The sequence below is a fragment of the Podarcis gaigeae genome, assembly GCF_964106915.1.
Source record: "Podarcis gaigeae genome assembly, chromosome: 3".
Classification (NCBI taxonomy): Eukaryota; Metazoa; Chordata; class Lepidosauria; order Squamata; family Lacertidae; genus Podarcis; species Podarcis gaigeae.
In genome coordinates this window covers 48,443,727-48,467,136 of record NC_139680.1, presented here as the reverse complement: position 1 = coordinate 48,467,136, position 23,410 = coordinate 48,443,727, and the positions used below count along the sequence as shown (strand labels likewise).

At 41.5% G+C, this 23,410-nt stretch overlaps 1 protein-coding gene across 7 annotated transcripts in view; it reads left to right on the top strand.

Moving 5' to 3' along the window:
- Window positions 1-2,470: 2,470 nt before the first annotated feature.
- LOC310841014 (uncharacterized protein) overlaps window positions 2,471-23,410 on the top strand; it is a 44,575-nt gene continuing 23,635 nt past the window's right edge. For 3 of the 7 annotated variants that reach the window (XM_083731542.1, XM_083731543.1, XM_083731544.1), the window contains exons 1-6: window positions 2,471-2,536; window positions 5,617-5,717; window positions 6,658-6,722; window positions 11,546-11,632; window positions 21,497-21,573; window positions 23,195-23,251. In XM_083731542.1, the coding sequence (XP_083587668.1) occupies window positions 5,623-5,717; window positions 6,658-6,722; window positions 11,546-11,632; window positions 21,497-21,573; window positions 23,195-23,215 (345 nt within the window). In that variant the 5' untranslated portion in view covers window positions 2,471-2,536; window positions 5,617-5,622 and the 3' untranslated portion in view covers window positions 23,216-23,251. The remainder of the gene's footprint in view (window positions 2,537-5,616; window positions 5,718-6,657; window positions 6,723-11,545; window positions 11,633-21,496; window positions 21,574-23,194; window positions 23,252-23,410) is intronic. The other 4 variants (XM_083731541.1, XR_014562262.1, XM_083731545.1 and 1 more) reach the window with 4 other exon arrangements.

Here is a 23,410-nt window from a genome sequence, read left to right as displayed (position 1 = left end):
GTGAGGATATATTCTCACATCTTTTAAAGTCCATGAGTGTCTCCTTCTCAAACATCTACTCTAGAAGTAGCCACAGTGATGTTTTCCATAAGTTATGGACAATAGCCCCCATCAGCTGCAGCCTACATGACCATTGGGCAGGGATGACAGGAGTTGACATCTACAATGTCTGGAGGCTACCTCTGCACTGTCCTTATGCCATGTATTCAAAATATCAAATTCTATGTGTAGACTGAGAAAGGAATATTCAAAGTGTATCTATAGTCTAATTCAGTTTACATTACAGTGGTACCTCGGGTTAAGTACTTAATTCATTCCAGAGAACTGTTCTTAACCTGAAACTGTTCTTAATCTGAAGCACCACTTGGGGCCTCCTGCTCTTAATCTGAAGCTAATGGGGCCTCCTGCTGCCGCTGCACCACAGGAGCACAATTTCTGTTCTCATCCTGAAGCAAAGTTCTTAACCCAAGGTACTATTTCTGGGTTAGCGGAGTCTGTAACCTGAAGTGTATATAACCTGAAGCGTATGTAACCCGAGGTACCACTGTAGTAGTAAAAAGATAACTGAAAAGCTATGTTCAATGTTTTGACTAGCTAGTAAGACCAATTTGGGGGGCGGGAAGAGCGAGAGAGAAAGAGAGAGAGAGAGAGAGAGAGAGAGAGAGAGAGAGAGAGAGAGAGAGAGGCTTGATCTGCTTTTCCGTTCAAGTCCTAGTCAAACCCAATCTGAACTGCAAACTTAACTCTGCCTTTATTTATTCCAGTGCAGAACCTGAAACATTATTCGAATGCTAAAGCAGCAGGAATCCTTAGATGTGGCTGTGAACAAGACAAAAATGAAAAGAACAAGTATGATATCATAACACCATCCATCACTCATTACAATAATAAATTCAACCAGCAAGTGGTGTCAGGATTGTGACCAAAACAACGCTGGAGAGAAACAAGTGGGGACATGCCCAGGGCATGCAGAATACTAACTGCCTCCATGAAAAATTGTCCAGTAGTGACCAAGTATGCTCAGTGGTTACAAAATGTTGGATGTTGTCATGCTTTTCTCTGTTGGAGGGGTGATGGAACACAGTACCCTGAAAAAAGTGCATGACTGGATCCCTAAACAAGGTAACTCCACATTTGGTTGCAGTTTCCCCTTGCTATTATTCATTATAATCTTGTTATATTCCTACGGGGCATATAATACAAAAAGGAGGCAGAAACACAAAGAAATGCAAGAACACAATGCAGTGCTTTATGGTGTACCTAAAATGTCTAAATGTATCAGAGGTGAAAGACTGGAAGAGGACCATAATTGCTTTCCATCCACACTAAAACAGGAAACAGAAATGTTTGTTAATTTGTTAAAGCGCTTGGCCACATTTTGCTTTGAATTCTACCTCACTTGAGCTGCCATACAGTAGGTCACCAAATGAGTCCCATCAGCACAAGCCCTGCACAAGGGCTTCTGTTTGTGCAATGGGGCTTTCCCTCTCATTCCCCCCAGAGACCTGCAAATTGGCTCAGGGGCTCAGGAGAACCCTCAGAATAGCGCAAAGGGAGAGGAGAGGGAGATTGTTCCATCTGGCAGGTTGAAACATCTGCACTGACAAAATGTGTATCATGGTGTGACATTGAATTCCAACCATAAAGCTAAAAGCATATTCAACGTTTCTGTTTTTCCATCGTTTAATTCTCAATTTATTCCTTTTTAGTTTTTTTAATTGAAAAATTTCACTAAACATATGCAAGTTTCCATTATAAGGATTACAAAGTACGCTGATATGCATAAAAGAAGACACTGGGTGTTAGATGCAATAACGTCATAATAGGTGTCTGCCACTCTGTGGAGATGGTCCATAATTTTGGTGCTCAAATATAAAGGCTTGTTTTCATATGTTCAGAAGCCACAGAACAAAATTACCAGCAGAGTGCTTTGTTTCCATTTTATTAAATACAGTAATTATTGTATAAGCAGCATGTTATTTGGTGTGTCTGTAGATGTTAACAGTTCTATGCAACTCAGGGTTCTGAAAAGAATAGTGCTTTCATTCACATATAAATAACCAGGTTGTTCCATTTATAGAGTAGACGGAGAGATCAAAGACCACTCAGTCTAACAACAACAAGCGGAAGCCATTCATTCTGTTTTCCTAGTGGGCCATCCCTCTCATATTAAAGTACACAGCACTGATTGAAAAAACCCCATCATGAATGTTGTTGTTTTAATTGGGGGAAATATCACATGCAAACAGCAAAGTTTCAGAACTCACCATTGCTGTAGGTGAGTGTAACAAGAAGTGGGAGGAATGACCGCTCTCCATATCAAATGGGAGGGGTACTTTGTATGGATGCGTACAGCACCCCTGATCCTACACGGCTCCTAGCAGTTTTTCCTGGCATCGCCCTCCCCCCCCCGGCTGGATAACTGCAGGTTTCTGCCCCACCCACACAATAGACGGTGGAACTTAATTGTGGGATCACAGTCGGCTCCAGAGGTTTGTGAGTGGACATCGCTGGAATTCATCCTACATCTGGAGAGGTGAGACTGGGGCCCAACCCTCATTAGCCTGACTGGGGGGGCCGCAAGGAAGGCCTTGCCGCATCATGCGGCTTTCTCTCCCCCCCCCATTTCAGCCCCTTGGGGGTGGGGGCAGCGGCAGGGGCCTTCCAGCCACTTCCCGTGATTCCAGGGGGCTGGGCAGGCCACGGGGGGGGGGGGCTCGCCACGTGGGAGCTGGTCTTGGATTGGGGGGGATCCTCCGCCTGTCCACGCAATGACATACAATGGCTACCTGTCTTGAGAGATAAGGAGCAAAGTGAATCAGTTGTCTGGATTTTCACAATGACATGAAAGGACATGGTCATAGCTGTCAGTAAGAAGGAAGGGAAGGGAAGGGAAGGGAAGGGAAGGGAAAGGATGAAAGGAAAGGGAAAGGGAAAGGGAAAAGACAAGACACAGAGAGTGCTCCTGTGATGGATAGATGTTGGATCATCCTCCTGGAGACCCTACAGTCAATCATGGCAAGGTGGAGAAACAACCAACCAGGAGGGAATGGGGAGTAAAAAGGTAGAATGTGAGAATTCAACTGCCAGATAGAACTTGGCTTAGGATGCAGCTGGGTGCTTAGGGGTTTATTAGGCAGGACAAACTCATTTAATTTCTTTAGGACAGTAGTTCTCAAACATTTTTCATCTAGCCACACTTTCAGAATGAAGATTGGATCACATCACACCAAATTTTTAATCGATAAGTGGGATCATCTTTAAGGACGGTCCTGGTTGCAGGCAGGCCCCCAGCCGGTTCCTCCCCCTCCTGGCGTGAGCGGAGTAATGCCGTCATGCCAGGGTGGCACCACGATCACCCTGGCTTCTCGGCCAATTACTTTTGTGTGGGGTGATTGTGGGGGGATATAAAAGTGGCAGCATGACACGTGACAGGCACCTACTTCCAAACTTGCAAAACATGTTTGTTTAAAGTATTGTTTTATTAATGGCTGGAGAGGAAGGAGGACAATGTTCTTTTAAAAGGGGGGAAAATCCTGTGTCCCTGTATACAGCCTTTAAATTATGGGCATGTTGGTTCATGGTCAATCTTTGTGCTGCATTAACTGTTGAATCAGATCAATTTCTGTGAGTCATGGAGTTTCACAGGAATGTCTTTCCGCTCTTCCTCTGCTATGCATCTTCTAGGAAACAGCAATATAAAGCTGTCAATGCCTCTAAAAATATACGTTTCTATTTGCTTTTGGTGGACTTGAGATTGCTCCACAGCCATCCTTGTTTGCTCTTTTGTTCACAAGCACTAATATGCCCAGAATAAAACAAAAGACCAGGTAAAAATGTCTGGTCAGTACCTTGAAAATAATAAATAGTACTTCAGCAGATTTTCACCTATTATAAGACTACTGTTTACCTAAACAAAGCTGAGGGGAAAGGTGACTAGAAGAGAATAACTATTTTCCCAATTGAGCTAAGATCCCATGTAATATATGGACCAACTGAGTTAGAAATGTCTAAGAGTACTCATTTCTCTGTATTTCCATTAAAAATGCCTCCTAAGGAAGAATTTCCCAATTATCTATAGGGCACAAACATAGAAAAATATAGGTGGAAAGTCAAAGATTTATAATTATTATAATTTTTGATTTAATGCTGGAGTGAGGCACCCCAGATACAGAGGGCTGGAAATAGCCCAGAGCTAGATTTCATACTGCTTTTTCAGTCTCCATCTGACCACCTGCCTTTCAGCAAGGAGGGGAAAGGGCTTTGATGTTGTACAGGTTGTTCAAACTGAAGCTTTTTTTCTCCCTAGAAGTTCTATCACAAGCAGATTAAAGCAGTGGGCAAATTTCTCCGCAGACTTGTGTTCCTCACAAATATACCAAAAGTAATTTATGCATTCTGCCACTGATAAATGCAATTGCATTTTAAAATTTATGACTTTAAATATTTGTAAGTTGGGACTTGCAGTTCATCTGTGCGTTGGCCTTATTTCCATCCTTCTGCAAGGATTACCAAGATCTTTTTATCTCCCCCCTCCCAAACAGGGACGCAGGTGGCGCTGTGGTTTAAAGCCTCAGCGCCTAGGATTTGCCGATCGAAAGGTTGGCGGTTCGAATCCCTGCGGCGGGGTGCGCTCCCGCTGCTCGGTCCCAGCGCCTGCCAACCTAGCAGTTCGAAAGCACCCCTAAAAAGTGCAAGTAGATAAATAGGGACCGCTTACCGGCGGGAAGGTAAACGGCGTTTCTGTGTGCGGCTCTGGCTCGCCAGAGCAGCGATGTCACGCTGGCCACGTGACCCGGAAGTGTCTCCGGACAGCGCTGGCCCCTGGCCTCTTAAGTGAGATGGGCGCACAACCCCAGAGTCTGTCAAGACTGGCCCGTACGGGCAGGGGTACCTTTACCTTTACCTTTACCTCCCAAACAGGATATCTATCTATCTATCATCTATCTATCTATCATCTATCTATCATCTATCTATCTATCTATCTATCTATCTATCTATCTATCTATCATCTATCTATCTATCTATCTATCTATCTATCTATCATCATCTATCTATCTATCTATCTATCTATCTATCTATCTATCTATCTATTATCTATCTATCATCTATCTATCTATATCTATCTATCTACCATCTATCTATCATCTGGAGTTATGAAGAACTAAATATATGCCTTGGTTTCCATGGGGAAGAGCTACCGTATGTTAGGGTTGCCATACACCCAGAATTTCCCTGACATATTCGGAATACTGCAGTCGGTGTTGGTGCCTGGGTACATGGAGCTGGACCTCGCTGGGCTTCTTGCACCAGCTTGGAAAACACCAGGCAGTTGCATTCTTCCCCACAAGCTACCCTCGGGATGATTCATAGCTCTTCTTTCCCAATGCGCTTCTGCGACATATATCCGAAGACATATGCACACAACACGTTAGCAGAGTCCAAGCAGAAGCTAGGCATTGGAGGTGTGGGTTTCTAAGCTACTTTATTATGTACAAAACAGAACAAAAGAAAACATGGCTCCTATCTCCTTCTTCATCTCCGAGAGAGCAGAAAAGCAAAAGTACAGCATAACGTAACAGTGTAACTGAACTTCTGTTCTCATGACTCCAACAGTATGGAATGTCAACACAGACATGTGATGAAAACAATCACACATCCTATAACAGGAGGAATGAAATCACAACAGTTGGCAGCTGTGTCCAGGTGGAAATCAGGTAAATGTCTGGGAAAATCCGGACATATGGCAGCCCATATCAGCAGTGTCTTTTTGATCCAGAGTTTTGATCCAGTAGAGGAATCCCAATATTAGTGGGGGGCAGAGGACTCTTTTGATGATTCCTCCCCCTTAATGCCACCTCCCATTCTGTTCTAAAGAGTCCCATTGAAGGTTACAAAGGGAGGGGGAAACTGGCAAAGGTCACCTTCCCTCTCTTTCCGCCCAGTGGAAGCATCCCTTATTGTAACTCTGCTCTGGCAATGCTACTGTTGTTTGAAGCAAAGTGTGAATCCAGTCCCATATCTGCTGCCAGAGCCTGCTCCATGGGTTCCAATTCTGGGGTTCTAAAATATGAGGTTTTGATTGGGGAGGGAAGCTCACAGACTCACTGCCCCAGCACTAAGTCTACCTGGTGATACTCTGAGTTTTTCCACAATGCCCACCGCCACTTCCTCACTGAGTATCATAACCCACTTCCGGTTGTTACCCATTACCATGTTCACAAAGTTGCCACCATTTTAAATCTATAGTGGATGTCTTTGTTTAGCAAGGACACCAAGCCTTTGACCATTCCAAAGCTGTTTTCACTTTCGTCCATTAGCTTTGCAAACTCTGCTGCTCAGACCTTTTATCCTTCTCAAGTTCCTAGTCCTTGGTGAATAGACACTATTTGATACAATTGAGATATCCTCTATATAAAACGGTCCAACAGTGCTGATCACGACGGTGCATCATCAGTGATCCCTAAAACCCCCAAAGCAGAAAGAGTGCATAAAAGGATAACTACGGTTGTCAACTTGTCTCATAAAAGAAAGTGTGAACAACATGAGCATTAAATAATCATTTCTGACAGTCCAAGGCATTTTGTTTAAGACAAAGAATTCATCTTTAAAGTTTATAACACTATTTCCCCATACTTCCTCTCCCTGCCATAACAGGGCTAAACATGCCATCAATCAGAAAACCAACACAGCAAGACCTTGGGAGAAATCACTCTATAGAGGTGAACAATGATTTGACAGATTCATTAACATTAGCACCTGCTGTCACTGTGAGGATCACATTTTTTAAAAATAGATACAATTTAACGAGGATGTAATTGCTACAATCAGATTATTCTTTATGTGTCCAATATATGGATCATTACATAATGATAATTTTATGGATAATAATAATTTTGCCTCAGATGTTGCTTTTATTCTTGTTGGTACAGTATTTAATATTGTTTTACTAGTCATGTGTACTTCAAAAACATCTGCAGTACAGATGAATGAATATGCCAATTTTGGTTTCTTGTTTTTCTCATCTTAAGTTCAGTTCTCCACAACTGTTTGAGATGCAACTTTGTCTATTATACACATTTTTTATATTTTTATATTTTCACTAGTATATCCAGTCCATTGAACCCACTATTGGTCTCATCTGCTAAATCTGCCAGGACCTGTCTTCACATGCAGAGGAACTCCCTAACTCACCCAGCATTTGAGACCCATCGGCTACTCTCACTTGGTTTATGGAGGTTTCTGAACATACTGTAGAGGGAAATGAGGGGCAGATCGTGCTTATCAACCTGGGAAGGTAGCCCATCTAGGAGAATAAAACTCTGATCCTAAACCTCTGCTGCCTTGTGGGATATCTTTGGGGAAAGAAAAGGCTAAGGAGTAAACTCTAAAAAAATCTGGAGTGGAATTCCCTAAGACAATCGGATAGTCTAGGACTGATCCCAGTATGTTTTTGCTTATCAGCCATTATACAAAACATGTCTTATAATACCTGCAGCTCATTGTGGTCTTTAGTATAACATGTATTCTCCCTGTATCCACTCATTTCAAAGCAGAGAAACATATCTGTTGCTTGACACTCACAGATGAGGTTTATTTATCTGTAACCTTCTCAAATCAGCTTTCCAACCCCAGAAGATGTTTGCACTTGTGTGATATTGGAGGATGTATCAGAGGAAAAATATCACAAAACAAAGCCATAAACCATGGAAGGAAAAACGACAAAGATGTTTCCACACTGTGCAATGATGGTGATGTCCAAGTGTCATTACCTTTGTGTCTGTTCATAGTTTCAAATAAGAGCTTATTATCTGAGCCAAACATGGCTCATAAACATACTGAGGTTTATTTAAAGCATTAAATGCAGAAAAATCCTTCCTCCACCTTCACACTTAAAAATATTGTTTATTCCATCTCCAGGCTGTAATTTTCTAAATGCTCTGGTGTTTATTTCCCCCCCTAGTCAACAGCATCATTCAACTGTACTATCAAATAAATATAAGACAAAAGCACAAAAACTTCACACAACAGAGTTAAATGTATGAAATGCTAAATTTTGATATGCCAATGAAATCTTAGTAAGATGTGCGAGCATATCCAAAGTGTAAAGCACATATGAGAAACACAACTATGTACTCGAAAAATAATAACACCTTATACCAAAAATCACAAAAAGGGTAAATTAAGGTTGCAAAGGCAACTGCCAATGTATTAGCCTTTTCAAAAAAACTTTCAAGTTGTTGACTTAACAACCTCAGTAACGGTCCTTTAAATGTCATTTTAAAACATGCAATTATCTAGGTTTTCCTAGGAACAGCAAAACCACAAATCTCTTAAGTATTTAAAATATGCTTTTCAGAGATTCTCTGTGAGAGCTTTAAATTAAAGATATAAATAAGGAACTGGTATTGGAGATATTAATATTGCATAGTTTGAAGTGACTGGATGCATGAAAACTGACTCCCTTTGAAAGGAAGCATTGTCCAGATGGATTAGATATTATTCAAAAACTTTACTTGCAGAACTTTCTTCATAACAGAATTAAAACATCAAATGATACATCCAAACAGTTTCATAAAACATAGGCTTCTCCAAGCATAGGGTTAGCATCATCTTAGAAATAAAATAACTTAGAATCAGAGCTTGCAAACATAGTGCTTTTACACTTTCTTTTTCTGTCTCTGTCTCTGTCTCTGTCTCTCTCAGGTTCCATTTTGCCTACGCTCCAGCCCTAAGGATGTATACTCCTGGGCAGCCATTTATACCTCCTTACTCTGCAGAGCTTGGGAACAAAGGCAACTCCCTTCAAAATGGTGATTTGAAATTCAATAGCCTCCCATGTGGTCTAAGGTTAAACACTCATGTGTTAGCTAGCAGAAAACAACAATAATTATCAACTCAGTTAAAGCTCAGTGTCCCTTTCTTGGCTTAAATATAGCCCCATGGAAAATCCCCATGTTAAAGCCTTCAGTAATATACATTTAGACATTCACCATTTCAGTGTTAATTAAAGCAATTATACTTAACAATTGGGGCGGGGCAGGGCAGTGAAAAAGAGAAGGATTTAGGAAGGAGGTGGGAAGGGACCTGCCTGCTTGCCTCTCAGCTTCATAGAGGCAAGCTCTTGGCTAACTTGAACTGATGCGGATTGGAAGGATGTGCAGGCAGGCAGGTGACCCCTTCTAGACAGGTGAGGCAGGATAAGAGAGATAGCTCTTTATAATTAATATATAGTTCAGGGAGAGGTAATACATGTCTGGCGACCTGATCTGGCCCCTCTCAAGTAATTTTTTTCTGCTCTCTCTGATGCTGGTGACTGCAAAAGGAAAAACATAAAGCAGACATAGAGCATACAATTACCTGGGCACAATTCAAAATGTTGGTTATGACCTAGAAAGCCCACATGGCTGAGGTCCAAGCTATCTGAACAAGCCTGCCCAGGTTTTGGTATATTTGGGGGAGGTCCTTCTCTCAGTCCTGCCACCCCCTGCCACCCCCACAAGCTTGCTCGGTAAGGATTAAAGAACCTCGGTAAGGATTAAAGGGCCCTCTCTGTGGCTTTAATCCCTTTCTAGAGAAATTACACTGGCTCCCTCCTTGTTGTCCTTCTGTTCCATCTGCTGGTGCCATGCAGTTTATAAATATACAGATGGAATGATAGTTTTAATTCTATCAATGTCAAACTGCTTTTTAAAGACCCCAGCTATGTTTTAGCTGTTCTTATTTTTATCTGGAAAACCACCTTGAGTCCCTGTCAGGGGGAAAAGGTGAGGGTATAGATAGATAGATAAATAAATTTGTAGCAGCAGCAGCAACAATGGAGTAGGTAGAAAGGACACTCTGCCCTGCCAAGTGCCCTGAAGAAATGCAAATACCCCCTTTCCCAGTCATTAGATTGATCCCCCACTTCCTCAGTGGATCTACACAGATATGTGGAGAAGGTGGGGGCGTTTGTCCCTGTGGGTTGACCACACCCACTAGTGGCATGTGGTTCCAAGAGAGTTGGCCAACAGTTGACTTTTGAGGCAGAAGTTCTTAGCCGCCCCAATATAGAACACTTTATTGTTCAATATGGTGATATTTTCCATTAATACAGCACTATCATAAGTGGCTCAGTGGTGGGGCAAAGCAAACAAAAACATGTGGGAGGAGCACTCCAGTATCATTGCATATTGTTGCTCCTTATCCTTTCCAGGAGATAGTTACCTGACTTACAGTTCAAAAACTGTAAGGTATCATTTTTCAAATTTATCCAAAGGCCAAACTAAGACTCAGTTTGAAGACTGCAACCTAGGTTTTTTTTGAAGTATGTTTGAGCATGTATATAGTGTAAAAAATGAAGTTACTTCCCTCCCAAGTATGCCTTTTAGCATGAATGATAATACTTAGAGAGGGAAAGATATTTTAGATCTACTTAGTAACAACACACGAAAATAGAAACAAACGTGAATGATACTATTAACCTGAGTGCAAAAAGCTAAAAAGCCTTGGTTTTTCAGTACATTAAGCAATTAGGATCCCTAATTTAAAAAGGACTATTTTCCTCTCTCATCAATTTAAGCAGATGTAATGCTGCTGCTCTTTCACCTTCCCTTCAGCAAGTACGTGTTAGCAACTGACAATCATCAGACATTCTCTTTGCCTTGAACCTATGGTTGCTTTTGGAAGAGAGATGCTTGCATTTGAAGTATGGGTGGTGTGAGGTTAAATTCTCCCTGTCTAGGCAATGACATCCTACGAATCCAACTTAGTCATGTTAGAATCATAGAATCATAAAGTTGGAAGAGACCACAAGGGCCATCGAGTCCAACCCCCTGCCAAGCATGTTAAAACCTTAATTTTTTTTTTGGAATAGATATCAAAGGGGAATAAAAAAATATTTGCTATATATTTCTTATCAGCAGATGCTGACTGGGAATGCACATCTTTGAGGCTGCATTTGTTCATAGGAACACAGAAATTTCACTCCATGAAATTTAAATTAAATTGTCACAGGTCTAGGTGCTATGATTTGAATTAAATTGGGCTGTTTCCTGGGTTGCATGCTACATTAAACACATTAATTTTAAAGCGGTTAAAGCAAATAGATATTCTTGCATGATTTTTTTTTTAAAAAAACAGCATTTTCAGCTCTGTCCTATGGCTGCCTAGTTAACCGAGTTCCATAGCACTCACTCCTAAATATGAATGCATAACACTTCAGTTTGCACTTCAGTTTGAACTCAGAAACAAATTTCATTCATTTCAATGGGACTTTCTTCCAAGTATAAACATGCTTAGCACAATTCGTATGGCATGTTTATGGATTCATTCCCCAAAGAGATGCACAAGATGGTAGTGTTTATGTCCTCAATAACACCCCAGTTTCTCCTTGCAGTCTGCCCTCAATTACTTCCTCTTGGAAAAGTATTTTTAGAACAGCAGTCAGTTCCAGACCCTTAATAAAGCACTCCAGACCAAAAATAGATCATCGCATGCCTTTGTAATTTTGATCTGTATCCAAATACTGATTGTCACCTGTTTCACTCAAACTGTCACCATGGAGATTGGCACTTGTACATCAAGAGGGCTAAAAGAAAAGCCAGAAAGGAGGTTGCATCCTTGGGAGATGATAATTCTGTGAACTCAATGGGTAAGAGTTTGATGTACCGGTACATTGTATTTACTCCTTTCTCTCCACTTTCCCTTTATGTTCGTTGTTGATGTGTTGATGAATAATTGCATTTTTAAAACATATAGCTTATCAATAAGAAGTAAACAAACAAACAAACTCTGTTCAAATGAATGGCTGTATTTGCTGCTCAGAGGCCAACTGATTGTAGATATTAGGGAATATTCAGTCAAAAGTTCTTCTAATTTTTTTCCAAGCCATTGGAAAAATGGCATGGAAGTAAAAATGCCCTGAGCTATGGACACTTTAGAGTTGGGAACTGCAGGTGCTACAATCCTGTTGTGTCTATGTTCTCACCTTCCACTGCCTCAGACTCAACATTTTACGATGCATTTTGCAATTGAGTACACAAAAGGAATAATTTCCAGTGCAGTGACAAATCCATTTCATAGCCCAGAACTCTTGTGTCATTGCCAAGTGGAGGGGGGATGTTTCCCTGTTTTTTAACATTTCACACATAACGTCAATCAAAGGTGCTGGGCCACCTGATGGTAAATCCTTAAAGTTCTCCTTGACGCCAATTAGTTACTCATTTATTTACTCATTAAGAGACTTCAGTCACCTTGTCATGTTCTCAATCAGGATTGATTACTAGGCTCTTTTCCAGTCCTTTGGGAATCCCATAGCTTATGTGTTATGTAAACATCCAAGGGAGCCCAGTCATGGGAGCAGAACTTATTGATGTTTCTAGAAGCAATGTTGGAGAAACCACAGAGCAGAAAACAACTGCTTTGCCCTAGGCAATTGCACAGGAAGCCTGATATTATAGAAGCGGCTTAGTTGCTACTCCCCTGCAACTACAGTATTGTAACACAGGAAGGTACAGGACAGGAGAATCATATGGAAAGAAGTGTGCTATTAGTACATTACTTCCCCATCTATTGCTGCTGAGCTTGTGTTTGGTTGCACATTTGGGGTTGATGGGGGAGTGGATTCTGCTGTGCAGCTGTTGATGAGTAACAGCAGTTAGAATATCAGAAGGTCTTGAAACATGGGGATTGTCCCACTGCCTCCTCATTATGCGCCCATTGACAATAACAGGAAGCTAAGTCTATCTTGTTTCAGAGCTGCCCTGTTACTACCTAGCATCTCAACCAGCCACTAGAACAACGTTTTTAATGCTATGTGGACTACTTAAGAAGGTAGTATTTGAGGGAAGCTGCATGTCATCCATTTCCTGCAGTTGTCTTGGAGCCATCCATAAGTAATGGAATCAAAGCCCAGATCACCTCCAAATTAGTTGGTCCAGTTTTCAATTTGGCCAATTCTGGTGCAGACCCAACAAATTAAATGGTTAGTGGGGTTACACAAATAAAAAAGATTCAATAAACGACCAGTTGAAAGGCATGAAGACATTCCAAGAAACCTCATAAACCCCCTAATTGCTCTATTTATTGTAAGATACTTTTTCTTTCTCTGAGAAAAAGTGGCTATAAATCCTCTAAGTAAATAATCCAGATTCACAGGGGTGACATTTCCCCCACATAATGGTGCACCTTCAAAAAGGTTCTGCACTCCTTCAGCAGCAGGGTGGCAAAGTATATATATAGATATTGTGGAGGGTGGACAACCAGACCATTCCTATTGTGAGACTCAAATGGCTTAAAAAAAAAAAAGCTGAAAAATTATACAGTGGTACCTCTGTTACATACTTAATTTGTTCCGGAGGTCCGTTCTTAACCTGAAACTGTTCTTAACCTGAAGCACCACTTTAGCTAATGGGGCCTCGCACTGCTGCCACGCTGCCGTTGCACGATTTCTGTTCTCATCCTGAAGCAAAGTTCTTAACCTGAGGTACTATTTCTGGGTCTGTAACCTGAAGTGTATGTAACCCGAGGTACCACTGTAGCACTATTTTCACTACAAACTTTACTTCATGTTAGTATGGAGTAAAGTGTGACTGTGGGTATGGAGCCAGGAGAAGGCAGTTAATGCTATTAATTAAGGAGGAGATCTTGTGTAAATGGCACTAGTTTCTTCTCCAAGAAGTTTGCTTACTACACCACATACTTTTCAAAAGCAGCAGCCTATGAAAGAAATTGGAGGTTTCTTTCTGCTACAAAGTACAACTGCTCTTTTGCAGCTAGTCATTAGTGGTTAGGCATACAATGAACACATCTGATCTCGCGGCAGTAAATATATGGTGCATAAATGGGGAACTTGCAGAAAGGGTAAATCTGTGCCAAGAGTGCAATCAGAATGTTTATGTTTATCACATCCCTTTATATAGCACATTACAAATTGGTCTTCAAACAGTTGAGAATTGGTGAGATGGCGGCCACCATCCAGGCAAAATGGTAAATACTGCATTGTTACATACCACCTCAGTCTTTGAAAGGTATGAGTTTCCAGATGTCCAGGTGCCTTCTCAGGCTTCATGTTTCCTTTGGAATCGAGGCACAGTGGAGATTGTTGTATCTTTATGATATATGGTTTCTTTACATATATTTACAAGGCTTGCCCCGCAGCTAGTTTTGGATTATCTGTGCTCAGATCTGATCGGGATGGTGGAAGGCTACCGCTGTTACCATTTTCTGTGCCTCTGTTGTTGCCTCCCACAAATTCTTGCTCAGTTGAGGCTTGTGTAAATCATAATCATGACAATTTATACCCCGACCATCTGGCTGGGAACCAGAGCCTAAAGCAAGAATGGCTCACTTGTGGTCCTTCAAATGTTGTTGGATGGGATCTTCCCATCACTCCAGACTATTGACCACATTGGCTGGGGCTGAGGGGGGTTGGGTCACAGGTTAGCCACCCCTACATAGGCATGTGTGTGTGCTTCACAAATGTCTCTAAAACATTTAGAGATGGAAATATTTGTAGGAGTTAGCTCAAGTGATGTGTACCAACCTGAATGGCTTTAAAAGAGGATTACACACATTCGTGGAGGTAGAGACCTAGCAGTGGCTACCAGCTACTAGAACAGCAGGAAGGGACACCTATTGTTTTTGTGTGCCTGCTGGAGGGCTGGAGGGCTCACTGTGTGTCAGTGGCCCCAGACAGCCCTTACCAGAAAGTCCCTTCTGAAGTTTTTTCTTAAAATAAAAAAATAAGAGCAGGAGAAAGTGAGAAAGTTCCATAGCCTTACTTCATACCAAAGCTGTATCAGTTACTGCCATGGAAACACTTAATCTAGTAACTCTCACAATAGTGTGGGCGGGGTAGGATAATACAGCTTTCCCTGTAAACTAGCAAATAAAAGGAAACCCTATAATTTAACACATTTTGTCATTAAACCCTGTCTTTAACATCTATAAGTCTATTCTTCTACATGAAGCAACCAATCTGGGGTTTGGTCAAGGAGAATGAACTTCTTAATATATACCACCAGTGTGTTTTTCTTGCCACATAGTTTTCGGAACTTGAGAAAACTTGTGTGATAAATGCATTACTTTAAGTCCTAAGCACAACTATAAAATGTGTTTTCTGTAGTTAGTACTGTTGTGACGTGGAGTTTGTGATTTCAGCTCTCTTGACATAATATGCTGGAGACAGTTCTGTAGTAACACTTCTTTATTAAAGCAAACAAGACTGAGACCTGAGGAGGGGAGAGCTACATTTATAGGGACAGGGAACTAGCTAGAAAGGATACATTTTGGAGGGAACAATATCAGGCAATCACAGTCCTGCCTTTTGGAGGAAACCAATAAGACAGAGGATCCAAATACAGCAGCTTAAATGAACCAATAGTAGCTGTACCCTCTGGAACCAAAAGACAGTTACTTTACCCTAATGCAATACAGACAATAATAATACAGATATAAAATCCTTTGACTCAATACACAACAAGTACTACAGTTTGAAAAAGACACATGGGATAGGCCTAGTATTTGTGAGGGCAGCATCATACCATTTCAGCCTGGACGTGGGAGCAAATATGACTGAATTGGTTTCCCAGAAGAGCAACAACACCAACAAACAAGCCCCTTTATATAAAACTACCACAGGTTATTAGTTTTCATTTATTCAAAGGAGGAGGACAAGGCAGGGTACACAGGGTTAATGGCCAGCAAGACCTGCTTAGTAGAGTTGGGCAAGCACCAAAATGTTCTCTCTCACCCCCCCCCCCAAGTTATTTGCTGCCCTTCAGAGTTAAAGTTCTTTTGAGTTGGTTTTCTGGGCTTTCAACATCAGTGCTTGCAGGGCACATATCAGCTCTGTACATACTGTCCCTGAGTTTGTCCATGATAGGGAAGGAAGAGCTCACTTAAGAACACAAGAAGAGCCTGCTGGATCAGGACAGTGGTCCACGCAGTGCAGCATCCTGTTTTCACAGTGGCTAATCAGATGCCTGTGGGAAGCTTACAAGCAGGGCCTGAGCTTTAACAGCATTCCCCTCTCCTGAAGTTTCCAGAAACTGGTATTTAGGAAGCATTACTGCCTCCAGGTGTAGGTGCACAGCATAGCTGTCATGGTTAGTATATCTGATAGCCTTATGCTCACCTAGGGAAAGAGAAGTGTGTAGCAAGAAAAGGAAGAGTTCGGCAGTGGTGAGAAATGATATACTGAGCATCTTTTCCCACCAGGAATTATGGGGTCCAATATTGCCAATGGGCTGCAATGTTCAGAGCACATTTTTCATCAGAAGAGACAAGTTACTGGACATGAACAATACCTTGGGAATCTTTTCCTGCTGGGGATAATGGGTCTTGTAGACAAGCATCTTCATATTTGGTAAGAAAAAATATTATCAGATATTGTCAGGCTTCGGGGAATCAGATCCCTCCCCCGGTGGCAGCAAAGAAGCAGATAAAAAGAAGAGTTATTACCAATTCAGTAATCACAGCGAGAGACAAAGGAATGCGGTCTCTCTCTAGAAATTGTGTTGCTCCAAGTAAAGTCTCTACTATTCTACATCACCTCTGCGTTGGCTAATCTGAGCTTTCTGTTCTACTATCCTTCACGCCCGCCAAGTCTTGGGGGAGGAGGAGTCAGGAATGCTTTCCAAAGACACTGAGTCTGTCAACTGTCTCTCCCCCAGTGATTCTCCTTCCTGCTGTTCCTCTTCCAATATTTTCCAGCTTTCCCCCTCTGCATCCTGAACTATGACCTTCTGCAAACCACTGTTCTAAATCTATGGTGTCCTGTCCTCGGAAAGGTTCAGGAGAAGGGGGCAGCCCCCACCATTCTTCCTCAGTCCAGCTCCTGACAGATATGGGATTAAAAACTGTCCATTGTAAAAAGGCCTGTTAGGGGACTTTATTTGAAGGGTGATAGTCCTATAGCTGAAAAGGTCATGTATTTCAAAGTGTTTGCAGTGGGAGTCCCAGTGTAGGTCTGTTTGTTCTCCCAATCGGGCATTAGCATAGAAAAGAAATCGTACCATACTCCTTTCACCCTGGACAGCATGAGGGGCAGGGCTGTGAATGCAGAGGCGGTTCCACCACTGTATTAAGCCCTTCTGCTTCTGAGGCTGATGCTCTGGCAGGGTCAATATTGAAACCATAAGCATTTGATCCATTGGTAGATTCATAACATACAAAGCTGATTTTGGTTCTCATTGATTATAACCATTTTATTTCATCCATGAATGAGATTAGCTAACTTACAGCATTTGTCTTATTTATAGTTTATTAAGCAACAACAACAAAATAACGACAACTTGAACATAAAAAGTGTGTGAAGCACATTAATCAAACTTGGTTCTTGTAAAATTGTGAAGAGGGACAGTAGGATAATTTGAACACTAATATGCATCCTGGCAGTTATTTAGAATCTGTTCCCTTTGGGAAAGAAATATGGTAGTACAGAGTATATTGTTATTAAAATTTGGCCTGGCTTTACATGAAAGGATGGGTTAATAAGTTACAAATCTGGGAAGATGCTTCCGCTGACATTTCCATTTATCTCTCAAAGGCAAAAAGTAAGACAAATTGGATGGCTCATACTTGCTTTTTCTGCATCCATTTGGACTAGCGTGTCAAGATGCTTGCTACTCAGGGGTTTAAAATTGATGTTCATTTTTTTTCACCTGATGTTCCAAATGGATGCAGAGAAAATGGGAATTAAATGATTGCTCATATTTTTAAACCATCATCCTATAATTTCAGCTGTTCTCAAAAAGAGGATATATATCTCAGTCTAAAGCTAAAATTTAACAGTCGGGTGCATGGGAGTGGGGAGCAGGCATCACAAGATGACTTGCATTTAGTATGATTTGAGGGTTTTTTTAGTTGAAAAGGGGTATTAATTACAAATAAAATTCATAGTAGCATTGTGCATCTACCTACAAACTCTCTTTCAAATCTCACCTCTCTGGGTATTATTAGTTTGATGGATAATTCTCTTTCCATTTGTTTATGTAGAATTCTTATATCTCACTTTATAGCCCCAAGAGGTTCTCAAGGCAGCTTACAAAAAGTGATCAATATTAAAATAACACTAGTATTATTATGATGTATTATTTAATAAATTTCACCCTTCATCTGAGGATCACAGGGCAGTTTACAATATAAATATACATAACACAGTAACTAACAAAAACAACACCCCCAGACACACAGTTAAAAAGACTATAGGTAAAGGTAAAGGTACCCCTGCCCGTACGGGCCAGTCTTGACAGACTCTGGGGTTGTGCGCCCATCTCACTCAAGAGGCCAGGGGCCAGCGCTGTCCGGAGACACTTCCGGGTCACGTGGCCAGCGTGACATCGCTGCTGTGGCGAGCCAGAGCCGCACTCGGAAACACCGTTTACCTTCCCGCTGGTAAGCGGTCCCTATTTATCTACTTGCACCCGGAGGTGCTTTCGAACTGCTAGGTTGGCAGGCGCTGGGACCGAGCAGCGGGAGCGCACCCCGCCGCAGGGATTCAAACCGCCGACCTTTCGATCAGCAAGTCCTAGGCGCTGAGGCTTTAACCCACAGCGCCACCTGCGTCTATAGATGGCGCTATAGATGGTTTAATTAGCCAGATGGTTTAATTAGACTATAGATGGTTTAATTAGCCAAAAGCCTGGGGGAAAAGGAATATAATATCAGACAGAAACCAGGCAGCAAATGCCACCATCCATGTAACTTCTCCAGCCCACAGCCTCAGCTAAATGTGATTTATCAATGTGTTTTGGTTGTACAGTGGTACCTCGGGTTACATACGCTTCAGGTTACAGACTCCGCTAACCCAGATATAGTACCTCAGGTTAACAACTTTGCTTCAGGATGAGAACAGAAATCATGCTCCAGCAGTGCGGCGACAGCAGGAGGCCCCATTAGCTAAAGTGGTGCTTCAGGTTAAGAACAGTTTCAGGTTAAGAACGGACCTCCGGAACAAATTAAGTACTTAACTCGAGGTACCACTGTATTGTTGAGAAACATGCAATTTTATGTTGGTTTCTATTATCAGATTACTCATGGATCTGGAAAATCTGGATTGATTGTGGGAAAAGTACAGACCCCCATTTGGTTGAGGAGGTTGTTTTCTGGATTCCAGCATAAAAACTGAGACAGAATGAGCTTTGAATCCACATATAGCCAGGTTTCTCCAGGCAGCATTTTTGCCTAATAGGTAACAATAACTTGCCACCAAATTATTTGACTTTTAGGGTGAAATCCAATGCCATCAGGACAGATTTCTGCTCACATAATAAGAGTTCTTCTACTCCTGCTACAGCTCCTCCTCCTCCTCCTCAGGAACTATAAGTAAGCCACAAACCACATCTCCCCTGGGTCCTCTAGTGATACATGTCTGTGCAGACCTTCCAAGTGTCTCTATTTTCCAGGGATGTCCCTGATTTAGAGAAGACACCCCAATTTCTTATTTGATCCTGGAATGTCCCATTTTTTCTTAGGATGTCCCTATTTTCATAGGAGAAATGTTGGCATGTATGGAGTTATCTGACCCCCGAGCTATCTGAAAGCAATCCTGTATAGGGAAGTTTTTTTAAAAATGTTTAATGTTTTATTGTGTTTTTTTGTATATGTTGGAAGCTGCCCAGAGTGACTGGGGCAACCCAGTAAGATCTATGAGGTATAAATAGTAAAATTATCATTATGGAATGGGACATCCCTGGTTTCATCAGTGAAATGCTGGAGCGTATGAAACTCAGCAGTTTTAAGCATTCAGAGTTCTTGTTGTTATGCTCTGAATTTTGAATGCTGAACACCCACCTCCCCACCCACTTGCTGGCTGTGTTCCAGAAAGCACAAACAGAGTCAAATTAAAAATAGCTGTAACGCCAATATGCAACCCAATCTACTGACAGAATAGCCGTCTGTAGATGTGTCTTGTATCAGTGTCCCGACATGCAAGCGCCAAAGCACCTCTCCACAGGTAAGAAATGAGAAATTTTCAGGGCTGTTGAACACCGCACATTTTCACAGTGGCTCAAGACAAAACTATTTAGTCCAGGTGCTCCTGTAATTATGTTACATTGGAAAGCTCAATATTGTTCAATGGGCCTCAAACTCTCATGTCTGAGGTACAGAGACAATGGAGCTATCACTAGAATATTGTGTTGCAGTCATGGAATAAAATACAGGTCAAATGTAGGTGTTTATACTTTTTCTTCTTACTATGTTCCTTAGGAAGATCTAGATGCCAAGGTTTGTACTAAGATGCCTCAGTTCCAAAGAAAGATAATGCAAATAACTAAAAGTTAACGATTCACATAGATTGTATTGCTATTGTGTGCTATTAGACTTTTAGACAACAAAACAAGCCAGTGAGATTATCTGTACATAACTATTATTAGAATCATCCTCTGTATGACTCAAAGGGATGCTTGAGAAATTTATTGTTGCAGATTCTGATATGATCTGGTACCCAGTCCAAACTTTCCAGAGTAATGTGCATATCAGAAATTAGTACTAGAGAAGCTTTTTATTACAATGCATCACCGTTTTAAATTTTAAAAAGAGAAATGTTTGGTTAATGTGAATATATAACAACAAAATCTCGAGTTAATATCCCCTAGATGTGCTCAACGAGAAACCAGCCAAATTCTGTATCAGTTCTGTATTGCAGTAGCTATCACCTTTATTTGTTCTGCTTTACACTTCCTTTAACAGCCTATAAAATGTGCATAACAACAAAATAAAAGTCCACACATTTTATTCTTTGAAGACCATTAATGGTTTAACATCTTCCCATATATATATATATACACACACACACACACATATTCTTTGCAAGTGTTTGCCTTAGATTTCCTTTACTTGCCCATATAGTTAGCACTAACCTTGGTGGTAACTAAAAATAAAAATAACTGCAAGTTATTTCACATGTTTGATTGCATTTTGTGCAGGGGTAATTGACTTATGAATTGGTGTGGAATTCAACTGAATCAAAAATTGACTGTCAGTTAGGCAACTGGATTTTTGAAAGGCTATGTGTAACATTTAAAACAATGGGAGGTTTCTCTATATTCCCCTCCCCACCCCTGCTGAAAGCTTCCACATGAAACTACTCTAGGGATGGCTTTACAACTGAAACTGAAACCATTCATAGGATAACATTAAAAACCTGAGGTACTACTTCTTGGCTAAAGTTGTTGCTGTGTGAGTGACAACTTTACAAATTGGCTTCTAAATTGTCTAGACACCTTGAACTTAATCATGGGTTCATAAAAAAAGAAGCAAGAAAGAATATGAGTTAACTGCTTTGGAAAACAGTGTATTGTGATGCTGTGAGCTGCTGCATCCACTTCCAACTTACTTTGTTCCTTGATTCAGAAACTGACCTTGGGGCAAATGTAAGTAAACAAGGAGAAAAGGAGGCCTAGTTAAGGGTGCAGTCAGAGCATCTTTTCTCACCAGGGACTGGGGCAAGGATTACAAAACCTAGAGTTGCCCCCAAGACACTGACATGACAAGCATCGTTTTCATCCAGGAGAAGACCCTCTGAGACAAAGATTCTCTACTAGGATCCTGGGAATCCATGTCATCAGTGTTTGTCCCTGCCACAAGGTACATTTCTGAGCTTTGAGGAATGGGGAGGTGGCAGGAGCAGAAGTGACTACAGATAACATACAAGAACAAGATGATACATTACATCAGTGTGTCAGCCACAAAAGAGCCTTCTCTTCCCAGTGCTAATGGGTGCATTGCTGGTGGTAGTGATTTAGTTGTGCATCTTCCCTCTGAAGGTATCATGGGTAATGTCACGTGTTCCACAGCCTTGTTGGGATCATACCTGAATTGGCAGGCTCAGACAGAGGAGGAGAATGAAGGAGAAGGGGTGTGCATTGTGGGAACTGGGGTTGACTCCAGTTATTATGGAAGGGGGAGTGAGAGCACCAGCTCTCCTCCCTTGCCTCTTCCATAGAGTGTAGAGCCTCAGTGGGGTTTGGGAAGGACCTTGACCAGCTTCTGGGAAGGATGAGTAGGAGACAGCAGGGGAGGGCACAGCCTTGTCACTGATGGCCAGGGACCACCTTTGTAGATTGGTACAGACCCACATGACCAAATAAAAATGCAAAGTGAGAGAGTCTCACTAATAAGTTTACCGTGCCTCACCTTTAAAACTTTGACTGGAAGGGCATGGAAATTGTTGGGGCATTTCCATTGCTTCTGTCCAGTTCTGAACTTCTTGCTTGGTTCCTGAATTCTTGACCTCTAATGCTAAGCCTGCTGCTGAGCCTTTACTGTTACTCGGCTAAAGAAAGAGCTTTCTCTTACTCATACATAATAGCCTATGTTGTCATCCTTTAGGTAAGAGGCATGATAGGTAGCCAGATTACAAACTACTAGGATGTGTTAATTAGGTTGAAGGTCGGGGAGAAAGTGAGGGGCATTTTATTTTATGTGAAGATTTCTAAACTACTTCACAACAAAAGGTTGACAATGAAGTAAGATGACATATAAAGTACAAATGGATAGAAACCCAGTTAGCTCAAGACAATAAAACTAGTGCATACAGCGCATACAATTATTCCATAAAATGGCCAGATCATACTTCAAGGAAAGTGTGATCTTCCTTACCTAAAAATGTCTTTAATGGACACCTAACTACGAAAATGTTAGGGTCTTCGTGAATGTAAGTTGCTAACTAATTCTAGAGGACTGGACCTGCAACACTAAAAGCCCATAAGAGAACATCTGTTTGATGTAATATACATAGTAAAGGTAAAGGTAAAGGTAAAGGTAAAGGTAAAGGGACCCCTGACCATTAGGTCCAGTTGTGACTGACTCTGGGGTTGTGGCACTCATCTCGCTTTATTGGCCAAGGGAGCCAGCATACAGCTTCCGGGTCATGTGGCCAGCCTGACTAAGCCACTTCTGGCAAACCAGAGCAGTGCACGGAAACACCGTTTACCTTCCTGCCGGAGTGGTACCTATTTATCTACTTGCACTTTGACATGCTTTCAAACTGCTAGGTTGGCAGGAGCAGGGACCGAGCAACAGGAGCTCACCCTGTTGCGGGGATTCGAACCACCGACCTTCTGATCGGCAAGTCCTAGGCTCTGTGGTTTAATCCACAGCACCACCCACGTCCTTTGTAATATACATGTGGAACAGCAAATACCAACTACACTTTATGCTTTGTTTGCTTTGTTTGCTTACATTTTTGCTTTGCACATTTTTCCAGAGCAACATGGAGATTTCTTGAATCAAGAGACTAGAGATACTTAATATGATTGGAACAGTGAGTTTCTTGGACTAAATGACAGTACACCAAGGCATTTTAGTGCTGTTGCTTTGGCTTTTTTAGTTGCCATTTTTATTCTTGGCTTCTTTTACTGTGATATATATCCTGGTACCAATTTTGATGAAGCCGGTGGTATATATGTATGAACAGGGATGC